Source organism: Gorilla gorilla, chromosome 11 (genome assembly GCF_029281585.2).
Source record: "Gorilla gorilla gorilla isolate KB3781 chromosome 11, NHGRI_mGorGor1-v2.1_pri, whole genome shotgun sequence".
Lineage (NCBI taxonomy): Eukaryota > Metazoa > Chordata > Mammalia > Primates > Hominidae > Gorilla > Gorilla gorilla.
This window is the reverse complement of record NC_073235.2, coordinates 129722046-129749963: the sequence shown is the minus strand read 5'-3', so window position 1 is coordinate 129749963 and position 27918 is coordinate 129722046. Positions and strand designations below refer to the sequence as shown.

Genomic DNA, 27918 nt, shown 5'->3' with positions numbered 1-27918 from the left:
AGATTTTGCTTTCAATATATTTCGTCTTCACAACCATGAGTAAAATACCCTTTCAGAATCCAGGAGGTACAATACATGTAGTTGCCAACATTATACTTCTGGAAAACACGTAACTCACTATCCATCTTTTGGAATGAAATGGATTTGTAAAGTCTTTCATATGCTATGATTTATAATACTATTTTATTTAGTATCAACTTGTTTATTTGTAATTTAAAATTCAAATTAGTAACACAATTACTGTTTCACAACCAAGTGTAGAGAATGGGATGCTACCAGTTGCGACTGAGAACTCTAATTCTGGAGAAGCTATATCAACTTTGAAAAACTAGATACATGTAGTGGGAGGCTTGCATGCATTTCAACTTTCGTTACCACTGCAGATTACAAAAACCAAATTAGTTACAGAAAATTACAACTGGATCGTGTTGTGCATGTGCCATTTGTATTTGAAATCTGATTAAGGCCTTTTGTTTCATTAAACTGTCAGGGTGAGCCAGGTTCTCCAGGTCCTCCTGGATTTTCAGGAATTGATGGAGCAAGAGGACCTAAAGGTATGGTTTGGAGATACAGAAGCCATCTGTCAAATGCATAGTCCCGAATGTTTATAACATTGTAAACAAGTGCCTTTTACATGATAAGCAAAGTGTATCAAAGAAACTGCAACACCCAAGGGGCTCTTCTTAGACAGTCAAACACTCAAGATCCAAATGTTCTACAGTTGTCACTCAGATCCAAGGGTATCAGATAGAAAACAGCATGCCTGCAGGCTCTTCGTGTCTTCCTCCTCCGTGAGAGTCCCAGCAGCAGTCCATGGAGTGACTGCAGCCCCTCAAGTAACAGCTCAGTTGCAAGGAGAACAGATCCATGTCAGTGGGCAGTGCCCACCTTGGCTTAGAAACCCTGTGTCCCACAGGAGCCAGTATCTTTTCTAAGGACTTCATAAGTACAGCTTTTAGAGTCCCAGTTAGGACATAGAGGCTAAAGCCATGACTTTCCAGCAGGTGCTAAGAGTTCACTTAAGAAGTCCCAAGATAGATGTAATTTACAATTGGGTTATTTTATTATTATTATTATTATTTTACTATAAGTCAAGGTCAGCAAAATATTTTTTTCCTAAAGGGCCAGATCATAACAATTTTCAGCTTGTTGGGCCATATGGTCTCAGTCACAACTATTCAACTGTGTTGTTATAGTGTGAAAGCAGCCATAGGCTATATGTAAACAAAGGAGTGTGGCTGTTTTCCAATAGAACTTTATTTGCAAAATTGGCTGCAGGCTAGATTTGGCCCCACGGGCCTTAGTTTACCTTGTGTCAAAAACGGTGCTGCATTGTAACACACCTAACATTCTAGTGAAAGAGAGGCTTCATTAACCCTCTATTCAGACAAACAAGTAAACAAACAAAGAGCAGGATATCTTAGTTGCAATGTTTGCATAAAACCTTTAATAGTTTTACTATCTTGGTATACCATTGGGTTAATATTTTTCTTTAAATCTACTTTAAAATGATTTACCTTTTTAACCTTAGCCTTAGCGTAACTAGCTGCAAATTCACAGGTTAACATGCAGTTATCCTTTATTTTGATATAAGTTAAAAGAAATTTAAAATATAAAATACTAATTAATGAACGACCTACAATCCTCTGCCTTACTACTTTGAGAGACACTCTATAAATAATATGCTAAATGCTGTAAGAAACATGACCTGTGTGGGCTTATTTCTTCAGAAAGAATAATATAGATCCCTTCTTGGGAAATGGTTACAAATGGAAAAAGTTTTGTATTTGATTTTGATATTTTATAACTTCGGGGTTCAGAAGTCACTCCTTTTCTGCTTACCTATACATTTATTAGTCTCTTTACCATTCTTTCACAGTAAAAACCTACCTCTTCTCACTTCCTTCATGCTTGTGTTGGGCCATGCTTAAAAGGAATTGAAATGCACTCAAGATACCTGGAGTCAAAGATGTCTCATGGATCCCACAGATAGGAGACATAGCTCTGCCAAAGCTAAAGGGACCCTAGCCCTTAGGCAATCCATGGTTTCTCACTTTTTCCCATGGTCTATTTTTTCACTTACCTGTCTACCAACTGGCTTCATCTCTCTCTACACAGTATCTTTTCTGGATATTTCTGGATACGTTGGTTTGTACTCCAATATGTTCTACATCAGGACAACTCATGATAATGCTTTTGGGTTTCTGCCCCAGTAGCCAAGGACTTCAAATTCTCACTTTCTTATTCCATCTTCTCAAGGAAAGACTTGTTTGACCTGGAATGGGCCAGAATCCCACTCCTCAAGCAATTGGCCATTATTATGAATAAAATCAGATAGGAGAAAGACTTCCACAAGGTGCTAGTGGAACCCCTTTAGAAAGGGGTGTAAATGGGCAATTACTATAAGATACATCTAACTTACCTCTCTAATTCTCTTGAAACCCCATCTATTTTCTTGCCTTTCCTCTCACTCCATTTTGAGTCCTCCACTACAAACTGGCTTCCAACCATAATGTAGGTCCTTGTGTCTGGAAGCATTATGGAGTGACCAGTGGCTTTGTGGGACTGTGGGAGTCATGGCCTACAGTGGCTTTTGAATGTGCCATCTCTTGTCATCAATGCAGTATGCCTTTGTGATTTTCTTTTTGCAAGGACACTGAGTTGAGCTGCCTTATAAAAGAGCTTGAAATATGATTGCAGCAGCCAAAACAGTTAAAATTTTTGCTTTTGGTTTCTAAAACATAAGGATATAGTCACTCAATGCCAAATAATTTCTTAAATAGAAACCTAAAGTTGAAAATTTTTTCAGGACTTAAAAACTCAAACTTATCAATACCTGGAGATCCTTATGATTGTGATGTATTCTAAAACCGTGTGTGTGTGTGTGTGGTATGTAAATTGCATCTTGCATCTATATTTCTGTTTGTTCTTATTTAGAATAAAAGTATTTAAAAACACTCTCCTAAAATATCTGAAGATAAGCTATACAAACAAATACCATAAACGTTATTGTCACCTGTATGAGACCAAATTAAATTGTCTAAAGTAATGTCACATGCATTTTATCCCTTTCAGGAAACAAAGGTGACCCTGCCAGTCACTTTGGTCCACCTGGTCCGAGGGGTGAGCCAGGTAGCCCTGGATGTCCAGGTATAGCTGCATATTTTTCTTACTAAAACAAAAAAAGTAGTTTAGTTTGAAAAGCAGAACAATTACTTCTAGCTGGCAATGATCGTATCAATATTTTCTTCCCCCTTTGTGCATTAAGGTATAGATAAAACGGGTTATATATAAACACTTCCACAGCATTTCTTGCCTGGCCTAGAAGAACACCAGGGTTACATACTAGGGATTCACAATCATTTTTCCATCATGGCTCATGTGACCGATGATGTTGACACAATAATAAACTCCCCAGGCATGCCCATATTTTGGCAAACTCAAAAATGAATATTGCAAACAATTAAAATCTGGACCATTTTGCACCCTCTATCATTTAAAATGATGCATTCGCAATAACCACTCACAATGACTACAGCTGCAGGTTGTCATTCCAGCTCTTTCTTTCTACTGAGAAAAGCACATGCCAGTGTAAGTGGTGCGCCATTGTTGAGCTATCATTGAATCTATTTTAATTTACTAAAAATCAAACCAAATCAAGCAAACATAAACCTCATCACCAACAAGAAATCTAAGTCATTTTAAACAGTATTTTGCTTCTCAATAATAATTAACCTGGAATCCTTCAGAATGGATTGTGATGCACCATTGAGTTCTTGTGACAGTTGAGGCCACAACTGGCTACATTAGATGACACACAGCAGAAGCGGGGTGCCAGTGTTATGCACAGCTCCATGCTTTACAGGGAAAGGGAAACCATTTGAGTTCAAGCCGACAGAACAGGACCCCTAGAGGGGAAAGCAGCCTTAGGACAGAATGCTCTATTGGTTTAACTCATATATGTTTACATTTCAGAAAATGTTGCAGATATTAATTGGTACTCCCTTTCTGAACCCTATAGAAATGCACCAATATTTAAAATATGCATATCGCTTGACTTAGGAATTCTCCTAGGAATTTATCTGGAGTCAGTAATCAGACAAGTGTACAAAGATGCATGCCCAGGAATATGCGTTGTTTGAATGGAACAAATGTCCATTCACAGATGCCTGGTTAAATAAGTTATATCCCAGGGCACTCAGCCAATAGTGGTCAGGTTAGAAACCAGGTTTGTGTTTAGCTGAGTACCTTGTAAATTAAAACACCTCATATCAATAATTTTGTGCATTATCTTAAAATTCCCTCTGGCAATAGCTGTGTTTCATTTCATACAACAGAAAGAATATTAGATATTTTCTGAGCAGAACTATATGAGAAATTTTATTTTCTTTGTTTTTATACTGTAAGATTGCTAAAATGGAAGTCTAACAAAAACAAGTTAATACAGTGGCACAAACTACCTTTCCCACCTTCTTTGCTATGGGTCTTTCACCTCTGACATGAACAAATATATTTAGATATATATATATACTATATATATATCTAAATATATATGTATATATATTTAGATAGTATACATACGTATATATGTATATATTTAGATAGTATATATGTATGTATATGTATACATATATACATGTATATGTATACATATATACATATATGTATACATATATGTGTGTGTGATTATATATATATGTATTTTTTTTTTTGAGATGGAGTCTTGCTGTTTCACCCAGGCTGGAGTGGAGTGGCACAATCTTGGCTCACTGCAACATCCACCTTCCGGGTTCAAGCAATTCTCCCACCTTACCCTCCCAAGTAGCTGGGACTACAGGTGTGCACCACCACACCAGCTGATTTTTGTATTTTTGGTAGAGACAGAGTTTCGTCATGTTGGCTAGGCTGGTCTCAAACTCCTGGCCTCAAGTGATCTGCCTGCCTTGGCTTCCCAAACTGCTTGGATTACAGGTGTGAGGCACTGTGCCCGGCCTAGATAGTATAATATTTTAACTGAACTGTATAACTGAAGTATACATTTGATAGGGAAAATAGTTTTGAGGTCAGCATTATGGGAGTTCATGACAAATATCAAAGTGACAAGCCTCAGAAGGGAAAAATCGGTGGCTCAAAGTCAACCTCCATTATTACTTCACCTGTGGTCTTGGGTAAGCTGAGAGTATCTTCTCTGAGAGTAGTTGCCTCACCTGTAAACTGGCCCTATGCATACTGCAGGATTGTCCTGAGGATCAAATGAAAGAAACTGAAACTGAAAATAACTATACAAATATAAAATGCAATGATCATCATTGTCATCATCACCATCATCAGTCAGCAAAACATGAAGACATTTTCCCATACTTACTGGTATTTTTATGTAAACCCCAAAGATAGGAAGATTTTATAAGCTCAGGGTAGTCCAAAATGGGGGCCTGTGATGTTACCTAGTATTTTAACTTAAAAATCATAAACCTGAGTGATTTTACACTTAGGCTGACTTTTTCAGAAAGTTTGCCTTGGCCAAATTTGCCTGTTCTCCTGTGGTTACCACCATTTAAATTGGCCCCTTTCCCATATGCCATGGCCTCAGCTTAGAAATTTTAAATTGTATTATATGTCATTCACTAGCACAGAGTTTACTTAATACACTATTTCCATTGACTGCAGAAAGCTGCATTGAACTTGAATGAGCATCATGAGAAGGCATGAATCTGCAGCTGGTCTTGGGATTATATGTGATTATCCTGGGTTCAGTCCTACCTACTCTGCACTCTATTCAGAGAGAAAATATAGTGCAAATTAACTCAGAAGTTCTGTTCTTAACACAACCCCACAAAATTCAGGAGACAAGTTTTTTTTTAAATATTTCAGTGTTTTCATTTGTATGAGAATAATGCTACTTTATACTGTAGGAATGTTTTCAGGATAAATAAGATAATACATAGCGAGACTAATAGATGTTAAATTCAATCAGGGAACAGGTACAGACTAACAAAAGCTTGTTTCCTGTGTGCTATAATAAATGATGACTATAGCCCCCCCAGCATGGTTTGTAGATACAGAGACATATATTTTATGTGCAGATTCAACCAGTGATTTTCAGCACACACTATTGGTTTATCCCATAAACATGCATTAAACTCATACATTGTAAATAAACACATGGGGAAATAGTCATCCTCTTTAGTAATCAAAGAAATGTAATTTCAAGTGTCTGAAATATCATTTTATCTTCAATAAATTAGCAAGAAAAGAGGCTAACAAACTAAAATGTCCTCAGTAAGAACACGGCATGCTCTTGGAGCTGTGGGTGGGTTCCATATGGTGGTGTGAGTCAGTGCAGCACTTACTCCAAACTACTGGCAACCTGTATCAAGAACCACATGTTGAATGGTCTGTTCTAGAAAACTACAGAAGAACTGAATTGTGCTCTGCAGCAAGTCACTGTCATAAGAAAAGGACTGCTTTAAATTTTTAGAAATTGAAGAGACCTATCCATTAGATGTTATGGGTGATTCTGGGATGGAACGTGGTGTGGACAAACCAACTGTGAAGGACATTAAGGGGATAATTGGGGGGATTCAAGTATGGGATGAGTGTTTGAGGGTATTAAGAATTGCTATTAATTTTCTTGGCTGCAAAATGTTATTTTGGCAATGTAGAAAAACGTTCTTATCTTTCAGACTTCTTACCTCCTGAAGTATTTAGGGATGGAATTACACTACGGTGTGATGTACTTTAAAATACTTCAGCATTTAAAATGCATTTGAAAATACCAAAATATCATGCTATTTATCCAGAAATTCTACTCCTAGGAATTTTTCCTAAGGAAACAATTTAATAGGAGAAACAAAATTGACAAGAGATATATAAAGAGCATTATGGATAACAGCAGAGTTAGAGATAACTTAAACGACCAATAGTAAAAGAAATTGAATTAGTTAATTTAATTAAGATTGACTCAAAAAGCTACTGGCCATTCACTTAAAAATGATAATTAGGAAAACCAATATAAACTTGGAAAATTACTTATGATACAACACTAATTTTAAAAACCAGAATATAAAATTGTGGGTATTATCTGTACATGTATGTACATGTGAAGAATTGTGTTAAGCTGGTGGGATTATGGGCATTTTGTTATCAGTTTTTCCTTAACGTTATTTTCCTTTCCAATAGAAACTATTTAAAACTAAAAAAGTAAGGATAGAAAAGAATAGGGTGGGCTGAACTTGGTGATTTTACAGATTCACTGTCTCAAACAGCAACTCTGATGTTTGATCTTTCCTTCTTTAGGGCATTTTGGAGCATTCGGAGAGCAGGGCTTGCCTGGTATTCAAGGGCCCAGAGGATCACCTGGAAGGCCAGGGCCACCTGGCTCCTCTGGACCACCAGGATGCCCAGGTACCTTGAAAGGAAATCTGGAGACTTCCTGATCACTCTTGTGTCTCAGAGTGTTTCAGAAACCACCAGTCTTTAATTAGACCTAAATTCAGATATGGCTCTGCCATTTTCCAGACCTGTGACTTTGGATAGGTCACTTAAGCTCACCTATGCCTCACCTATAAGCTAGTGGGTTTCACTGAGTGACTTGGAGTAGATTAAGACGGCACCTGTAAAGTGCCTAGCATGGCACCAGACACAAAGGAATGGTCAGACAGATAGCAACTCCTTTCTTTTTAGTTTTTATTCTTTTAGAGAGAGAGGGCCTCACTCTGTTAACAAGGCTGGAGTGTGGTGGCACAATCATAGCTCACTGTAGCCTCAAACTCCTGACCTCAGGGAGGCTGTCTCAGCCTCCCAAAGTGCCGGGATTACAGGCATGAGCCACAGATAGCAGCTCCTTTCTAGCCCTTTGCATTTCTCCTGCCATTCACGATGCTGTTTTGTTTGTTTGTTTGTTTTCCCCTCCTTTAGACCTAAGGCAGATGTCACACTTACAGCACAGTATTTTAATGGATACTTTTCCTGCCAATTCAGAAAAAAAGTTTAAAACTATAGTTGGCAATCTCATTTATTTGGAAATATATTTTCTTCTCCTGAATTTAAATGTATTTTTCTCCCTAGAGTTAAGATGTATAGGAAGAAAAAGTAATTAGACAATGTTCTCCGTTACCCATATATTAAGAACATAGATGACTTCCGCAGTGAATGTAACTCATTTATTATCTGGCCATCTGCAAAACTTCCCTGTCATCCTCAGGTGATCACGGGATGCCTGGGCTGAGGGGACAGCCAGGAGAAATGGGAGACCCTGGGCCAAGAGGCCTCCAGGGGGATCCAGGGATACCAGGTCCTCCGGGAATAAAAGGTAAGTCAAAACGAAGCCCATCCCACAAGAAAGATGCAGCCCAATGAGGGCAAATTGATGGTGTCTTTTTCCTGTACCAGTGAGTGACCCTGCTCTTGGTCATACCACTCTTTTCCGTAGGTGCCATTAGCATCTTCCTACTCTTCCTTAGCCAGGGCCTTCCTTCCTTCCTTCCTTCCTTCCTTCCTTCCTTTTCTTTTCTTTCTTTCTTTCTTTCTTTCTTTCTTTCTTTCTTTCTTTCTTTCTTTCTTTCTTTCTTTCTTTCTTTCTTTCTCTCTCCCTCCTTCCTTCCTTCCTTCCTTCCTTCCTTCCTTCTCTCTCTCTCTCTCTCTCTCTTTGTTTTTTCCTTTTCTTTCCTTTTCTTTTTTCTTTGTTTTGATGGTGTCTTGCTCTGTCACCCAGGCTGGAGTGCAGTGACGCGATCTCAGCTCACTGCAACCTCCACCTCCCAGGTTCAAGCAATTCTCCTGCCTCAGCCTCCCAAGTAGCTGGGATTACAGGTGCGCATCACCATGCCTGGCTAATTTTTGTATTTTTTAGTGGAGACGGGCTTTCACCATGTTGGCCAGGCTGGTCTCAAACTCCTGACCTCAAATGATCCACCCGCCTCGGCCTCCTGAAGTGCTAGGATGTGAGCACCCGGTTGCTACCATCTTATTTCTGAAGGCATTTAGCCAAATGATTTTTATGATGTTTAGGCCCATTATTCATGTATTCCCTTCACCTATGGTTAAGCTCCTACTATCCTAGATTCTGTGCTAGATGCTGGGTGTACAGTTTTGAAGAAAATAGACCTGCTTCCTGCCCTCCTGGAGCTGACAGTATGGCAGGAGAGAAAGACATTAATAATATATGTGGAAATGAATATATATTTACTGATCATGATAAGTGGAAAACAATAACGTGCTACAGATATAGAATAATTAGTGTTCATCATCTTCGTTCGATCAAGAATAATTTTTTCTGGGTTGAATTTCTTGGTCTGTAAAGGCAATAGTGGACTGGTTATAAAAGTCTGGTTATAATATAATGTAATATAATACAATACAATATAATATAAAATACTTGTCATTAACAAATCTTTATGCCCTCACATCCATCCATGGTATCAACCCCTCTTCAGTCCATTTCTTCTGCTTTAGAAAAAGTACTTTTTTGGCCGGGTGGCTCACGCCTGTAATCCCAGAGTTTTGGGAGGCTGAGGTGGGCGGATCACTTGAGGTCAGTAGTTCGAGACCAGCCTGGCCAACATGGTGAAACCCCATCTCTACTAAAATATAAAAATTAGCTGTGTGGTGGTGCATGCCTGTAATCCCATCTACTCGGGAGGCTGAGGCAGGAGAATTGCTTGAACCTGGAAGGTGGAGGTTGCAGTGAGCCAATATCGTGCCACTGCGCTCCAGCCTAGGCAACAGAGTAAGACTCCATCTCAAAAAAAAAAAAGAAAAAGTATTTTTTCTATGGGTATTTTTGAACATATCTTTAGCATAACACTTACATTGTATCACATTTGTTTGGAGGTTGTCTCATCAAACAGAGTATGATTTTTTAAAAAGCAAGGACATTTCACATACCCTTGAGACCCAGTCAATAACAAGTATATGAATGAATGGACAAATAGGAGAATGAATATCTGAGCTAGTAGCTATGAGGTTGCAGTCCTTATCTGAACCAACAGCTGATGGTTCCAGCTTACTTGGTAGAGTCTTGTAACCAGGTTTCCTCTATTTCTTCTTCCTTTCTCTTCCACTTGCCTTTGCTCATTGACTCATATGTATATGAAATCCTGGTAAAATAAAAAGTCCCTCCTTTCAGAAGGTACTGAGTTGGAAACCCCTTCTTCTGGGATTAATCCTTTTACTGTTCTGAAAATTCAAATACGATTTTCCCATACTTTGCCCTCTTCACTCATTAGATAGCTTTGAAATAATTCTAATTTTCCAGAAGTTGTAGTGTGGTAGGTATTACTTGGTGCAATTCTGTGGAGACAGGAGCCATTTATGTTGAAGAGTTGGTATACTCATGTATTTTCACGCCATCACATAACTTGATAGGAAAAGTTCCCTTCACAAGACATCTTTGTACTGTTCTCCGTCTTCATTGATACTTTTAGTAATGTGAATTCCAGCAATTCATGATAAATTTAGGATTTCAGGCAAATGATCATTCTGTTATTTTGAAAGTTTCTGTGGTGATTGTGGCCATTTCCTGTCTCTGACCATCTCTACAGCCTTCATGGCGTATTCTTTGACACTTTTTTGTGTCTGGAAGACAGTTGGTAAAGAACCAAAAGAAAACATTTGTCATCATTAACCACTCCCACTTTTTCCTACCCTCCACTTCTTCCTACCCTCCCAGTTCAGTAACACAGCAAGGATTTTTAAGTGTCTTGGTGGCTTAAAAACATACACCCAATTTGGTCAAAATGACAGGGCTCATGCCACTGTTGTTGATCTTTCTTTCCCTTGAATTTGTGTGCATTTATCACATAACTTCAGTATGGCATGCTATTACAAAACTAATAGCTGGCCGGCGTGGTGGCTAATGCCTGTAATCACAGCACTGTGGGAGGCTGAGGCAGGCGGATCAGCTGAGGTCAGGAGTTCGAGACCAGCCTGGCCAACATATAGCAAAACCCCATCTGTACTAAAAAAATACAAAAATTAGGTGAGCGTGATGGCGGGTGCCTGTAGTCCCAGCTACTTGGGAAGCTGAGGCAGAAGAATCGCTAGAACCCAGGAGGCGGAGGTTGCAGTGAACTGAGATTGCACCACTGAACTCCAGCCTGGGTGACAGAGCAAGACTCTGTCTCAAACAAAACAAAACAAAACTAATAGCTAATAAATTTGATCCATAACAAAATCACCCCAAAATTAATCTCCAATGACATCATAATTCCGTGCTATGAAATAGTGTGTTAAAAAGAGAAGGTGAGGAAATGAACATATTACTTCGCATGTTCATACCACCTACAGACAGATGTTGCAGTGGTGCTCCATCACCATACAGTGACACTGTTTCACTTCAAACAGCTCAGAGAACAACCGGTCTTTAAAAACCACAACACAAAACAAAACAGTGAAATACATTCTGAAAAGTTAAAACATCTGCAGTATAAATTCATTGTTGCAGCTTATCATGCTGATATAAAAATGAACCACACTCCAGCAGAAACACTTTGAACTGAGAAACTAAATATTTGCAGTATGTTCTAACTAAGTCAAGGGGACTGATTATCTTGTTTGAACAAACCAGCTGCTGAACTCAAAGCTGTTTGCTCTGCTAGAACAGGCCATATGGATTTTGCATCCTGCTTGTGTTCAATCAGATTTAAACTTTAACTTAAACATATGCTAAAAATGGCTTGATTCCAGCTATCATTGACTTTCTTCACAGAATTACAAAAAACTACTTTAAATTTCAAATGGAACCAAAAAAGAGCCTGTATAGCCAAGACAATCCTAAACAAAAAGAATAAAGCCAGAGGCATCAGGCTACCTGATTTCAAACTATAGTACAAGGCTACAGTAACCATAACAGCATGGTACTGGTACCAAAACAGATATCTTGACCAATGGAACAAAACAGAGACCTCAGAAATAACTCCACACATCTACAACCATCTGATCTTCCACAAACCTGACAAAAACAAGCAATGGGTAAAGGGTTCCCTATTTAATAAATGGTGTTGGAAAAACTGGCTAGCCATATTCAGAATACTGAAACCGGACCCCTTCCTTACACCTTATACAAAAATTAACTCAAGATGGATTAAACACTTAAACATAAGACCTAAAACTGTAAAAACCCTAGAAGAAAACCTAGACAGTACCACTCAGGACATAGGCATGGGCAAAGACTTCATGGCTAAAACACCTAAAGCAGTGGCAACAAAAGCCAAAATTGACAAATGGGATCTAATTAAACTAAAGAGCTTCTGCACAGCAAAGAAACTATCATCAGAGTGAACAGGCAACCTACAGAATGGGAGAAAATTTTTGCAGTCTATCCATCTGACAATCTACAAGGAATTCAAACAAATTTACAAGAAAGAAACAACCCCATCAAAAAGTGGGCAAAGGATATAAACAGACACTTCTCAAAAAGATATTTATGCGGCCAACAAACATATGAAAAATAAAGCTCACCATCAGTGGTCATTAGAGAAATGCAAATCAAAACCACAATGAGATACCATCTCACACCAGTTAGAATGGTGATCATTAAAAAGTCAGGAAACAACAGATGCTGGAGAGGATGTGGAGAAATAGGAATGCTTTTACACCGTTGGTGGGAGTGTAAATTAGTTCAACTGTTGTGGAAGACAGTGTGGCGATTCCTCAAGGATCTAGAACCAGAAATTCCATTTGACCCAGTGATCCCATTACTGGGTTTATACCCAAAGGATTATAAATCATTCTACTATAAAGACCTATGCAAATGTATGTTTATTGCAGCACTATTCACAATAGCAAAGACTTGGAACCAACCCAAATGCCCATCAATGATAGACTGGATAAAGAAAATGTGGCACATGTATACCATGGAATACTATGCAGCCATAAAAAAAGGATGAGTGCATGTCCTTTGCAGGGACATGGATGAAGCTGAAAACCATCATTCTCAGCAAACTAACACAGGAACAGAAAACCAAACATCACATGTTCTCACTCATAAGTGGGAGCTAAACAATGAGAACAGATGGACACAGGGAGAGGAATATCACACACTGGGGCCTGTCAGTGGGTGAGAGGCCAGGGGAGGGATAGCATTAGGAGAAATACCTAATACAGATGTCGGGTTGATGGGTGCAGCAAACCACCATGGCACATGTATACCTATGTAAAAAACCTGCACATTCTGTACATGTATCCCAGAACTTAAAGTATCATCATCATCATAATAAAATGGCTTGATTCCTAGACTTTAAGTACAAATGCCCTTTAGAAGGAGAACACCCAGTTCCTAGTTGGAAAGTAATATAAGATTGAAATAATGAAAATCTAAAGAATATTATCTGTAGCATGACAAGAACTGGAAAGAATATGGATTTTGTATCCATATTTACTGGTAGCAAGTAAAACGTGTCATAAGAAAAAAGAATCTGGAAATGGCTTTCCTCAGAAAAGAGATGCCATGTCCCTTAGAGCTATGAACATCATGGAAATATTCTCCCCCCGCTTTTTTTTACTAGATTACTCCCCTCCTTCCCTTCCCCCACAGCACTTACCACACTGGATGTAATTGCCTGTTTGTTCTGTCAAGTCAGGGACAGACTTGTCCCGCATCGTCTTGACAGCACCTGCCAGGAGGTACATTTGGGGCAGACTCTGTGCATTAGGAAACCATATCTTACACCCTTAGTAGGCACTCACGTATTTGCTGATACAAAAAATATTTAAATCTTATTTCAGAATCTTTGTTAATAAGAATCTTCCAGGTTTTTCAACCATTACTTATAGTCACAAAGATCTCTCTTCCCATCAGCTTTGAAGTTAGGGTGAGCAGCTGTCCCGTTTTGCCTGGGCCTGAGTGGGTATTTCAGGATGTAGAAATTTCAGTGCCAAAACCAGGAAGAAGTCCCAGGCAAACAGGGACACGTTGGTCACCCTATGTGTTAAAAGTATGAGCCCATATAAAAGCTCTTGGGTGTGTAGAGTAATGTTTTCAGGCTTTAGAACAAAATACAGCCTGAGAGTGGGAATGCAGTCATAAAGAGTTCGCTGGCTAACAAAGATGGGAGCCACAATTCCAGCTGGATTGGAGGTTACATTCACTGACTAGAGAAAGAGCACCCGGCCTGAAAGTGCAGTGTACTGCAGCCTTAAATGATGGTTGTTTAGCAGGAGGACGACCAGAGAGGTGAATAAAAATTCCTCATTACCCAGAAATGTGCTTTGTTAGCCTAATTGCCTCTCATCTGCACTGTATATATTTTATGCATGAACAACTTTCTGATTTAGAGATGGGATTGATAAAAAGCTTTCAGTAAAAAGGAAAAATTACCCTTACAACCCTACTCAGATGTAGCTGCATTCAGTTCAGAACGATAACATTGGGTCAGATAAGGGTCGGCCAGTTCAACAATGGCGAGAGGCTGGGACCGTGACAACCTAGGATCTGGATGTGTTGATGTGACAATGGAGAGCTGGCAGAAGCAGAGACATTCCACCCCAGCCAAGTCCCCAAGCCATCAATCTTGGTGACTAAAGCTGGAGATCAAAACATGTGGAAATAGTGAAGTGGTCCCCCCGAAAATTTATTATCATTTCAGATAGATTGCAATAAATATCCAGATTTGGCAGATAAAGAAGGTCTGTGTGTTCTTTTGGTGCAAACTTGAAACGTTGGCTCATAAAATAGGAAAGAGGATTGGAGAATAAACTAAGCCAGAACTGTAAAAAGTGGTTAGGAATAAGAGATTTAGGGAAAATAAAGATGCATTCCCATTTTTTTTTTTTTTTTGGTGCAAGAGAATATGGCTCATTTGAACCAATCTAAAGCTTAGATCTTAGAAGAATAATGACTGTCTGTTTCAAGTACTGATGATAAATAGAATGGAAGCAACTAACTGTGCCAGCTTCTAATAAGAATACATAGAGGACTTGCTTAAAATGAATACACAATAATTAGCACTTGAATTATTTATATGCAAACTGATACCTCTAACTTCTGTAAATTATATTTGTCCTATAAATCTATTAAAGAAAGATATGGCATACAAATAAAAATTCTACCCTGCTCCTTTTTGTAGCTTTCTCCCTCACCCACCTTGTTCCATATTTTTTCATTCACTCACTCAACAAACATTTATTGAACACATCCATAGGACCTAGTCTTGAACTCCTATTTACCCTTGAGCAGGGGAGACAGTCACCCAAAGACATGATTGTTTCACAGTGTGGGGTGGACATCAACAATCAAGGGGGTCCTATATCATGGGGGTAGGTGAGGGGCACCTTCTGTGTTCAACCTTATAAGCTGATGGTATTTTTATCCCAAATTTGAGAGATGTGACCCTACACTAAGTAAACAGGCTGGCTGTGCACTGAGAGGCTCTATACACCATGGAATACTATGCAGCCATAAAAAATGGTGAGTTCATGTCCTTTGTAGGGACATGGATGAAATTGGAAATCATCGTTCTCAGTAAACTATCACAAGAACAAAAAACCAAACACCGCATATTCTCACTCATAGGTGGGAATTGAACAATGAGAACACATGGACACAGAAGGGGGAACATCACACTCTGGGGACTGTTGTGGGGTAGGGGGAGGGGGGAGGGATAGCACTGGGAGATATACCTAATGCTAGATGACGAGTTAGTGGGTGCAGCACAGCAGCATGGCAAATGTATACATATGTAACTAACCTGCACATTGTGCACATGTTCCCTAAAACTTAAAAGTATAATAAATAAATAAATTAATTAATAAATTAAAAAAAAAACAAAACAGCTACTGGGTGGAAGATCTACTGATGAGATAGGAAGTTTTCCAGGCTTGACCAGAGGCTGAGAAGAAGCTTCAGTGCTCATAGCCATCAGTGGGACAGGACTTGTGAGAAGGCACCCAGCAGATGGCTCAGTGCCCTGGAGATGCTTGATAAATATTTCTTACCTGCTTTCTTCCTTGCCTCTCCTCCTCCAACTTTACCAAGGGCCATCAAGAAGTGTCATTTGAAAAGGCTGTCGTTCAGACAACTTCAACACAACTCAACATACGTTGATAAAAAACCTTAAAAAAAATTTTCCACTGGAAGTGTTTAGTGACAACTTCAGTCAAGCCAGGCTGGTGGATGGCTCTTTGGAGAACTAAACAGAAGGTTCTGAGTGAAGGCACAGGCATCAGTGGGGTAATGTCTGTTTACAGAGACGGGAGTTTTCAGTGATCATCGCAAAATAAACTTAGATTCTGCAGAAAGGCATCAGAATGGTTGTGAAAGAAGTGACTGCAAAGCAATAGCTGGAGCCACACTCGCCATGCAGGCCTGAGCATCGCAGGGCAAGCATTTGCCAGCATGCCACAGGCGCCATGCGTCCTCTCGCCTGACTGCATCTCCATGAGTAGATCCTGAAGAAACCAGAGCCTGCAGCCCCTCGGAGGGTGCAGTGACCCCAAGCCTGGGAGGTGTGAGGCCTGGATTTGCTCCCATCCGATCTCTTTCCTCATGTAGGGTGATTTTATTGTCATAAAATCAAAGGTCACTTCCTATGCCAAGATTCAGTAATTCTAGACCATATCTGGTCATGATAGGATCAGAAACCAACAGCAGTACTTTAAAACCAAAGAAATGTTTGTGTTAAGCCGTCTTGGCAGAAAATCTTTATCGGACGAATGTGTTAAATAGTCCTGGGCCTGGGTTTCCACCTTGATGATGAAGTCCAGACGCTCAGAGCTGTTTGCTGGCCCCAGGAACGCGCCCTCTGCGGGGCAGTGCCTGCGGTTGTGGCTAGAGTGAGTACCGGTGGCTGGTCTTCCTTTGGGTCACAGGCCTGTGGTGTTTTTCAGGTCCCTCCGGATCACCTGGCCTGAACGGCTTGCATGGATTGAAAGGTCAGAAAGGAACTAAAGGTGCTTCAGGTAAGCACCTGATCGATTCGTAACAGACTGCGCTTCAGTCAATGGTTCATGAGAGAAAGTGGTACCCTCCCTGGTATTTCTGCACTTCATGAGATTTGGAGGCAAAACTGAAAAAAACTGGCTTAGGTTAGAGACACACTATTGGAGCTATTTTTAGTGCTGAAAATGACATATGAAAAGGACATTTGAGAAAACCCTATTTAAGAAGGAATGGTTGGTTAACAGTGTCTTTTGTTGGTATTGCTTGGAATTTTCTGTCGACTAAAAGTACTCTGAACAATCGAGCCAGATTTCAAAATGTTATCCTAACAAGTAAATAGCTGGGGATTTTAGAATTTTTGTATTGTTTTAAGTATAGTAATGCTATGTTTGACCACATGGGTCAAATTAGTACTAATAGCATCCTTTTATGGCCACTGCTAAAACAAATTACCTCCACAATTTGCTGTTATTTTCATACCACAAATAGGTTAATCTTTGACAAGTGTATCTTTTTCTGTTAATATAATGCACATTTGTTGTGCTACTTTCTCAGAAAAACCGCTTATGATCAGACAAAGTAGCTGAAACCTAACATGCAAATTTGAGTGACCCTGGGGAACAGGAATTGTGCTGCTAGGTGTGAATTTATTGTTGGAGAGAGGTGAAGTCTTCCTAGTTTGGAAGATCCAGTAATATAGTCACTTAAGATTCATTTAGTAGATCCTCCAAATAGTCAGATTAAATGTGTGTGCCTTCCAAGAAAACACTGATGTCCTTCCTTCCCAGTGTGAAATTCCACAATAGTTCTAATCATGCCAGTTTCCACCTCAAATTTCAAAGCAACTTATGCATAATTACTTATTGTATCTTATTTGTTTTTACTCTTTTCATTGTAGAGGTGGGACTGTTGGTATTGCCTCTAAGTTGTTGTTTTTTAAAATCTGGAAAATAACTATAAAAGAAATAAAACTTATGGCTGACCAGTGTGATAGGTCCTAAGAGAGAAATGGTGCAGACATTTGGATCACCACTGCAACCAGTGGTTGGTGTCTGCAGAACCAGCCACTCCTCTGCCGCTATTGGGAAGTGGTTCCTTTTCAGGCACTGTAACAGGGACAAGAAAAGAGAAGATATAGTATTAATTCTGTTTTCCCCATTAAGGTTTGCATGATGTGGGGCCACCTGGTCCAGTGGGAATACCTGGGCTAAAAGGGGAGAGAGGAGACCCTGGGAGCCCAGGAATCTCTCCTCCAGGTCCTTGTGGAGAAAAAGGTCCCCCAGGTCCCCCAGGTAAGCTGTAGCATGCTTTGCCCTTCTTTCAATAACTAAACCAACACCTTCCAAATGCAATGAGGATAACATGTGAACATGTCTCTTCTTAGGGAGATCAGGACCACCTGGTCCTGCAGGTGCCACAGGAAGAGCTCCTAAGGACATTCCTGACCCGGGTCCACCTGGAGATCAGGGACCTCCTGGTCCTGATGGCCCAAGAGGTATGAGAGAATCATGACAAAGGATGGCAGTGCTCCCTTTGTTAGATGCTGCCAGCTCTGGGGGAATGTGGGACCAGAGAGTGGCAGAATAGAAGCACTGAAGCAGCCCCCCATCAGCTTGGCAGGTGGATAAGTGGGACACAGTTAGGGTGGGACTTTGGGTAGTGGTGGGCTCTCAGGACCATATCCAGGACCAGGACTTGGCCCTCTCTTCTATTTCAGCTATTTCAGCTCTGTTAGACCCTCGTCTCTTCAGGCTAGAAACTGATAAGCAAGCGTTTCTTATCACCAGCTTGATGCTGACCAAATGTCTTCAGAAGTGGGTGGCAAGTGGGAATCGCACCCTCCTTGTTGGTCTCTAGCAACTGTCACATAAACCACTGGCACTAGCCCAGAGTGACAGGATGCAGGCTTGTGGCACACAAGAAACGGTCTCTTCATGTGCTGCTGACAGTACATGCTGTTTCTTTCATCACTTCACAGGGACAAACTTTGGTAAGGAAAGATGTTGGAAGTCATTACTAAGCTGACCAAGTAGGTTTAGGCTAGAGCTGGGTTGGGAGTTGGGAGAAGAGTGTGGCTCCGTGTGATATCTTGCTAAATGCAGGCAATTGCATTCATACAAGCTCTTAGAACTCTTCCATAAAGACACATGCCCATCATCTTTGAATCTTTAGGATTTTAGGGATCATACACTGAAAATAATAAAGCTCTCAAAAGTGTGCTAAGAAGTACAGAAGCTAAGTAGGAATATAATTGGGGTCAATTTATTCCTATTTGTGGGAACTTGTTTTCCATTAGGATTATAAATTTAATCGAGTGAACATTCCTTTCCCACCAGACGTATTTCCTCAAATGCCTGTCTATCTGTCCATCAATCTATCCATCCATCCATCCATCCATCCATCCATCCATCCATCCATCCATCCATCTTATCTGTCCATCCAACCATCTATCCACATATCCATCCATCCATCCATCTTATCTGTCCATCCAACCATCTGTCCACCTATCCATCCATCCATCCATCCATCCATCTTATTAAAGCAGTAAGATGGCAATGCAAAATGATATTTTCAACAGGAATGACTTTGAAGGGAAGGAAGGTTTTGCTTGGGTTCATTTTATCTAACGGTTACCAACCCATTATCTACACCATTTCTCAACTTGGTATTATGATCCATTCTATTTCATTTCTGTTATCATTGACTTTCTTATTCTTCTAATTCTCTTTATTCCTTGCTTGCAAGTCACTGAATTGTTTTTCTTCAGAAGATGTCAAGCAGCCAGTATACACATTCGTCTTTGACTAAAAGAATATTTTTGTCTCTTCTCTGTGGTCAGGAGCACCTGGGCCTCCAGGCCTCCCTGGGAGTGTTGACCTTCTGAGAGGGGAGCCAGGTGACTGTGGTCTACCAGGGCCACCAGGTCCCCCTGGCCCCCCAGGCCCTCCAGGATACAAAGGCTTTCCAGGATGTGATGGAAAAGATGGCCAGAAAGGTATGAATGTTGTTCCGTTAAGTAATATGTGAACAACTTGGTTATCTTACCCTTGAGGGTCTGGGGTACTGTGTCGCCATTTCTATTTCCTATGCAAACAAAGTGACTACCTTCCAAAATGTCCTTATTTCCCCAAAGAGTCCTGAAGTTTGGGTCAAAGTTGGACAAGTAAAAGGAAGAAACACAAGTTCATCTTTAGCCCCTAATAATACTCTTGATAATCTTCCAGGCCAGAATTGAACAGTAGAAATGTAATGCAAGCCACATGTGCAATTTAAAAATATAGTAGACACATTTTAACAAGTAAAAACAAGTGAACTTTCATACTTTATGTGATTTAACATAATATATTTAAATATTTTTATTTTAACATATAGTTAATATACATTTATCAATGAGATAATTGAGCTGATTGTGCAAACCTAATTCCTTTTGCAAATAAGCCACTCCTTCTTCCTGCTTTTGAAATCCCATGTGTGTTCCACACTGACAGCACAGCTCAGGTTGGACTGGCCACATTTCAAGTGCTAACTAGCCATGTATGGTTAGTAGCTTCTGTATTGGACAGCTTAGTTTTAGACTGCTGAGTTTGCTTTTTTATATTCATGCAAAGATCCCGAATCATTGAATTTCCCCAGTATTTGAGGTTAAAATATTTATTTTAATCAATTTTTATCCAACTGCTAATATTTGGGGAGATCAGTTTTTGGTCACCAGAATTTCAGAGAATTTTTAGGTTCAAAGAAGCTTTTTGTTGAAAAAAGATGACTAATGAGTATCCATTTTTAACTTCCCTATTTCATAAATAAGGAAGCTGGATATCAGAAAAGCAACAGTTGAAATTTGCAAAAGGAGCCCAGTAATGAGCACCTTGCCTGAGTTCTGAACCAAGTGTGAAATAAGGCAAAATATTAGGTCACAGATAAAAATCACTGTGAGGCCGCCATGACTATAGTGCAAATGGCATCTGTGGAATTGTGCAGTGCACAGCCTGTAGAACAGTATGGAGCAAGCCTGTTCATCTGCATTAGCAATGAAATCAATTTTAGAGAATGTGGCTCAAATCTATGGGTAAGTAGGCTTCCAATTATTGAACTTCAGAATTGGACTGACGTGCTAACACTCTAGTCACCAAGAGGAAGGAGGAAGGGGCTGGCTAACACTCCTCCTCCTTAGTTACTCTAGGGAATAAATCTCTAACTGGACATGAAGTTCAGGACTGAGGAAATAAAACACCATATGAATACCAGTGATCTACACAAGAATACACAGGGAGTTAGAAATATTGGTGGAACCACTAATCATGCTTCTTGACTCCCAGTCCAGAGAATATAAAGGCCAAACAGTGCTTTACTATAAAGAGAGTGAGTTTCCTCAGTTTACCTTTTATGACTTACACAGTGACAAATATCTGTTAGGCACCTCCAGGAATATAGCAGTGAACAAATTTAAGTAGAGTTTCTAATCTCATAAGGACAGAGTTTCCGCTTGACTCAGTGGTTCACGCCTATAATGCCAACACTTTGGGAGGCCAAGGCGTGAGGATCCCTGGAGGCCAGTATAGTTCAAGACCAGCCTGGGCAACACAGTGAGACCCCCTCTCTACAAAAAAATTAAAAAATTTTCTGGGCATGGTGGTGTGTGCCTGTAGTCCCAGCTACTCGGGAGGCTGAGGTGAGAGGATCGCTGGAACCCAAGAGTTGGAGGCTGCAGTGAGCAATGATTGTGCCATTACACTCCAGCCTGGGTAATGGAGCAAATAATAATAATAATAATAATAATAATAATAATAATTTCTTTTATAAAGAGCATAGTTTCATGGAAGACAGACATGCACATGAAAGGATATGTCAGTTTAAATCCAGTTAAGTGTCCTGAATGAAGAGCTTATCAAAAAGCAACTAAACTTCAGTTGGGATTCCAGGGAAGGCTTCCCTGAGAAAGTGAAAGTGGGTCTTATCTCTAAAAAATGAGGAAGACATCATGGATGTGGAAGAAGTAAAGGAACATCACGTATGAGGAACTGAACTGTTGTGCCTAAAACTAAGAGAGTGAGGAGGAGAGTGGTTTGAACTCACCTGGGGAGGCACGTTGTTCCCGGATATTGAAAGCTCTTTCCTGATTTTTCCTTCAGTTCCAGTCCTTTGTCTCCAGAGGAAGTTTAGGGTTATAGGACTTCTTTTCATTGTAATTTAGTCTTGTCTTGATCATGGAACCATTTCCTTAGTTCTTTCGGCCGATCATGTGTTTCCTTCAGAGGCAACCCGTCTAAGCCTCACAGAAGAAGGCGAGGCTAATCTTGACTCTCAGGCTAGCTATGCCCTGCATTTTGTTGGAGTGAATCTCTGAATTCAGTCTATCAAACTGTCATTGTCTTTATCTTGTCTCATTCCAGTGCCCTCATTTTTATGTTTTGTTTTTTTTTAAGGACCAATGGGATTCCCGGGACCGCAGGGACCACATGGATTTCCTGGGCCACCTGGAGAGAAGGGTTTACCTGGACCTCCAGGGAGAAAAGGGCCCACTGGTCTTCCAGGTGAGCTTCCAACCTACATACAGCATTTTGTTTAAACATTTACTAAAATGATCATCGTTCAGAAAGTAGTTAATATTCTGAATTACTAGCACATTCTTATTATTTAAGCCCTTTTCTTATATTAAGAGTATATTTCTTTCAGGCCGCACTACAAAGTCTCATGTTTGGTAAAGTAATAATTTATTGTCAGAATGAATAAGTTTGAAAATTAGGAGTTGATTTTTTTTTACTTTATTTTTAAATTTTTTTCTATATATATTTTCTTATTACACTTTAAGTTCTAGTGTACATGTGCACAACGTGCAGGTTTGTTACATATGTATACATGTGCCATGTTGGTGTGCTGCACCCATTAACTCGTCATTTACATTAGGTATATCTCCTAATGCTATCCCTCCCCCCTCCCCCCCTCCTCCCACTCCACAACAGGCCCCGGTGTGTGATGTTCCCCTTCTTGTGTCCAAGTGTTCTCATTGTTCAGTTCCCACCTATGAGTGAGAACGTGCGGTGTTTGGTTTTTTGTCCTTGCGATAGTTTGCTGAGAATGATGGTTTCCAGCTTCATCCATGTCCCTACAACAAAGGACATGAACTCAAAAAAAAAAAAAAAAAAAAAAGGAGTTCATTTTATATACACATTTTTTTTTCTTTTCTTTTTTTTTTTTGAGACAGTCTCGCTCTGTCATCCAGGCTGGAGTGCAGTGGTGTGATCTCAGCTCACTGCAGCCTCCGCCTCCTGGGTTCAAGTGATCCACCTGACTCAAACTCAAGTATCTAGGATTACAGGCGTGTGCCACTGCGCCTAGCTAATTTTTGTATTTTAATAGAGACAGAGTTTCACCACGTTGGCAAGGCTGGTCTCAAACTCCTGACCTCAGGTGATCAGCCCACCTCAGCCTCCCAAAGTGCTGGGATTACAGGCATGAGCCACTGTGCTTGGCCCACATAGACTGTTTCTAAGGGAAATAAATATGTGTTCCTTCATGCAAGAGGCAAAGACTGATTTGATTATTATTTGTTAGGATCGTATATTCAATTCCGATCCCTGAATTTTCATTGATTTTCCTAGATGTTTTATTTAATTTTTTTCTGTAAATTCCATTTGTTCCTAGGAAGGAAGAAAGCTATTCAGTTTACCTCTATAGGCAACACTTTTTAACCATAGGGTCAAATTACGACAAGGAAGAGTTGGGGAGAGAAGGGGCAAACAGACGTGTATTTGAGATGGGCAGAAGTAATATCTTTCAAGATCCTAAATCAATATTATGGTAATGTGGCGTCAGTTCAGAATATTTCGCAGTGTCCTAAATTAGCACTCTAGTCCAAAGAATAAATAAATAGCACTGCTTTATGATGTATCATAGGACAGGAGGAACAAGGGCTTATATGTTGATTCTTTGTTTTTTTTTTTTGAGACGGAGTCTCGCTTTGTCGCCCAGGCTGGAGTGCAGTGGTGTGATCTCGGCTCACTGCAAGCTCCGCCTCCCGGGTTCACGCCATTCTCCTGCCTCAGCCTCCCAAGTAGCTGGGACTACAGGCGCCCGCCACCTCACGCAGCTAATTTTTTTGTATTTTTAGTAGAGACGGGGTTTCACCGTGTTAGCCAGGATGGTCTCGATCTTCTGACCTCGTGATCCACCCGCCTTGGCCTCCCAAAGTGCTGGGATTACAGGTGTGAGCCACTGAGCCTGGCCTATATGTTGATTCTTTTCATATTTCCTTTCTATGCATACCCTATACTTGGCAAATTAATATGAAATTTTCAGAAGCTTTTAAATGGATAGAATTCCTACATGCATTAAATTAGAGGATATTTGCCAGAAGAAATCAACTAGAATTTTATATTGCTCAAGAGAGTTTCAAGTCATTCTAGAGATGAAAACTCCGTTACTAAATCATAGCTGCTCCTGTCAGTCACATTGATGTGGACATTTTATGTAAATAAGATGCTGCCATTCTGCTTGTCATTGATGCTGCCTCAAATTATTATATATGTTCTTAATCTATTTCATTTTTGTCCTAATCCACAAATTTAAAATCTCTTTCCACCCTGTGAAAATCATGGACTGGCCTTGTTTGTTGTCTTTGGATCCCTCTAGGTCCCAGAGGTAAGCTTTGCTATAAAATTGGTAATTTCTCCGCACTCTGGTTTCTAGTCATTTCTGTACTTGTCCTTTTTCCTCTGTATGTGTGAGCTAAACTTTGTTACATTTTTATAGATGGGGTGCTGTAAGGATATTAAGCTGCAGTGCTTTGCTTCCTCATTACAGATATAGTAACCTCATATTAGAGCGTGCTCACACTCAGCCTCATTATAGGTTGTCAAGGCAGTGTAGAGCCTTAGCTTATATAGTTTCAATTTGGGCATGAAGTATGTGGGCTTTCTCTGTCAAAGGCTATATAGTACATACCAATGTAAGTTCCTTTTTTAAATTCTACAATATAAATACCTAGAGCATCCCTAAAATAAATGGTATATACAACATTAAAAAATGGGGCCTCACCTCCCAGTAAGGGGCTGTGACAAGCCTTTCCTATCACACCCTCAAGTCCACTTTCAAGGAGCACATTTCTTTGTGTGTTAAAAGGAAAATGTTCACTTAATGCTCTGCAGTGCAAAAACAATGTGTTATTTTGTGCCTGGCATTTTCAAAGAAAATAAAAAGCATTTCTCAAAAGAGAAAAAGAAAAATTGTGACTGCCTGCATTTGTTCTTTCCAGGCCTCTGTTATTAGTCCTAATGAAAATTGCTGTGAATACAGACACCATGTATTATTTTTAGGGTCTTTAGAAGAGAGGCCTCAGCTCCCGCTTTTTATTTTTCAGTTTCTGACTTATTAAAAAGTAAAGAAAAGCAAAATCAAAAATGTAAAAAGTCCTGGTATTTTCAATGTTTATATTGAAAAATTAAACTGTATTTGATGTTTTCATTTCAATCCTGTCTCTCTGTGATTGTATGTATAAAGTCATTTCAAGAGAGCATCAAAATTCTAAATAGGAAGCACCAAACACATGCTCCCACTTTCTGAACTCCGTTCCCACTGGGAAGGGCCAGACATTACTCAGGGAAAATAGAAGATGCCTCTATGCATCTCTCTCAAGTCACCCATAGTAGAAAAGCCAAGTTTTACATTAAACTGTACTTATTATAAAAATACATTTGGCCCTGTGTGGCTTGTGGTTTTATACCATATTTTACATGGAGTTAAATTCCAAATAGCTCATAAGAATTCCAGGTCATTTTACACAGGCCCAGTAAGTATTAGGAGACTAAAACTTTGTTGTTATGCCACGTTTTGTGAAGGATTTTCTTAGTGCTTTATGATTGATGTTCCTGAAATTATTTCACACTTTTGCATACATTTGAAGAACACCATAGCTAATCAGATGATATCTTTTATTTTTATTTAATTTTTTTGGAGACAGAGTCTTGCTCTGCTGCCCAGGCTGGAGATTCCACCACTGCACTCCCAGGTTCAAGCAGTTTTCCTACCTCAGCCTCCCAGGTAGCTGGGATTACAGGCATGTGCCACCACACCTGGCTAATTTCTTGTAATTTTAGTAGAGATGGGGCTTCGCCCTGTTGCCCAGGCTGGTCTTGAACTCCCAAACTCAGGCAGTCCACCCGCCTCGGCCTCCCAAAGTGCTGGGATTACAGGCGTGAAACACCATGCCTGGCCAGATGATACCTTTTAAAATATGTTTCATTTCTTAGAATTTGTTACCCAGATATTGAGAGTTCCTGATGCAGTCTGATGAGGTGGTTAAGAACATGGGTTTGGAGTCAGAATGCCCTGGATTGCAATCCAGACTCTGCTGTGTGTAAGCTGTGTCACCACAGAAGTGTCACTTATTTGCCTGAGCCTGAGTATTTTTTTTTTTGTTTGTTTGTTTTTTGAGACAGAGACTTGCTCTGTCACCAGGCTGGAGTTTAATGGTGTGATCCTGGCTCACTGCAATCTCCGCCTCCCGGGTTCAAGTGATTCTCCTCCCTCAGCCTCCTGAGTAGCTGGGACTGTGCACCACCACACCCGACTAATTTTTGTATTTTTAGTAGAGACAGGGTTTCACCATGTTGGCCAGGATGGTCTCAATCTCTTGACCTCGTGATCTGTCCATCTTGGCCTCCCAAAGTGCTGGAATTACAGGCATGAGCCACCGCGCCTGGCGAAGCCTGAGTGTTCTTGTTTGTACCCTTCTCATAACAGTAGCACATACACAGTCTTCTTGGGAGGATTTAATAGTAAAAGCATTCAGCACAGGGCCTGATACATGATAAAGCATTCAGTGAGCCTTAGCTGTTGTCATTATTGTTCAGTGTTATTATTTCTTATCCCTCTGTGATGTTTGCAGGATGACTGAATGAAGCTTTAGAAAAGATGTCTTAAAGATGTGAAAGTAAAAGAAAAAAAATCTCACATCTTTAGTATAGTGGTTTTCTTTTTTCTTTTTTCTTTTTTTGAGACGGAATCTTGCTCTGTCACCCAGGCTGGAGTGCAGTGGGACGATCTCAGCTCATGCAACCTCTGTCTCCTGGGTTCCAGGGATTCTCCTGCCTCAGCCTCCTGAGTAGCTGGAACTACAGGCACTTGCCAGTACACCCAGCTATTTTTTTTTTTTAGTAGAGATGGGGTTTCACCATGTTGGCCAGGCTGGTCTCAAACTCCTGATCTCAAGTGATCCACCCGCCTTGGCTTCCCAAAGTGCTGGGATTACAGGTGTGAGCCACCGTGCCCAGCCTGTGTTTTTCAAAGTGAGATTCCCAGATCAACGCCATCAGCCTCCCTGGGAACATGTTAGAGATGTACATGGCCCCCCCTTCAGACCTTCTGACTCAGGAACTCTGGTTTCTAACAAACTAGCGACACGATTCTGATGTGCTACAGTCAGAATTATAGCTTTCCAACCGTGCTTTCAGCCCTAATGGACACTGGAATCATCGTGGGAGTTAAACAAACAACCCAAAAACTACTGACACCCAGGTCCCACCCCCAGAAATTCCTATTTAATTAGTGTAGATGGGGCCCCAGTATTCATGAGTACTTTTGAAAAGCTCACCAGCTGAGTTTATTATGCAGCCAATGATGAGGACACTGCTTAGGCCACATCCTATTATCAAGTAAATCAGTATTTCTGGGAGTGGGACCCAGGCATCAGTGTATTTCCATGACTCCCCTGGATAAGTCCAATGTTCACTCAAGGTTGAAAGTCACTGCTTCTGAGCCTCTAGCAATCCTGAAATTCTATGTGAGTGACTGACACTATGGAAACCCACGTGGCTGCAGTGTAGAGTAAGGACTCAGGGACACATGAAGCTGAGCTTTAGGAACCCACCAGTCCCTCTTGCAATGCTACCTGGGGCTGCTACTCCAGTAAAAAATGGCCCAGAGATTGGGCAATCCTGTGAGGGTCATCACGTTGCTGCATCATCCGACCTTCACTATTTCATACTTCTGCGTCCTCTGATACTCCATTCACTCATTCGGTCAGCCCGACATTCTGGAATTTTTTC

The 27918-nt window shown here is 40.3% G+C and overlaps 2 protein-coding genes across 5 annotated transcripts in view; one reads left to right on the top strand and one right to left on the bottom strand.

Moving 5' to 3' along the window:
- COL4A4 (collagen type IV alpha 4 chain) overlaps positions 1–27918 on the top strand; it is a 158817-nt gene that overhangs the window by 113614 nt on the left and 17285 nt on the right. The window contains exons 34-43 of the mRNA XM_031008834.3: positions 491–554; positions 3076–3150; positions 7297–7404; positions 8204–8311; positions 16825–16896; positions 18040–18168; positions 18261–18371; positions 19716–19871; positions 22300–22407; positions 24506–24514. Coding sequence (XP_030864694.2) covers positions 491–554; positions 3076–3150; positions 7297–7404; positions 8204–8311; positions 16825–16896; positions 18040–18168; positions 18261–18371; positions 19716–19871; positions 22300–22407; positions 24506–24514 — 940 coding nt within the window. The remainder of the gene's footprint in view (positions 1–490; positions 555–3075; positions 3151–7296; positions 7405–8203; positions 8312–16824; positions 16897–18039; positions 18169–18260; positions 18372–19715; positions 19872–22299; positions 22408–24505; positions 24515–27918) is intronic.
- Positions 22846–27918, bottom strand: part of RHBDD1 (rhomboid domain containing 1) — a 190811-nt gene continuing 185738 nt past the window's right edge. For all 4 annotated transcript variants that reach the window (XM_063695246.1, XM_063695245.1, XM_063695249.1 and 1 more), the window contains one exon: positions 22846–22998. In XM_063695246.1, coding sequence (XP_063551316.1) covers positions 22885–22998 — 114 coding nt within the window. In that variant the 3' untranslated portion in view covers positions 22846–22884. The remainder of the gene's footprint in view (positions 22999–27918) is intronic.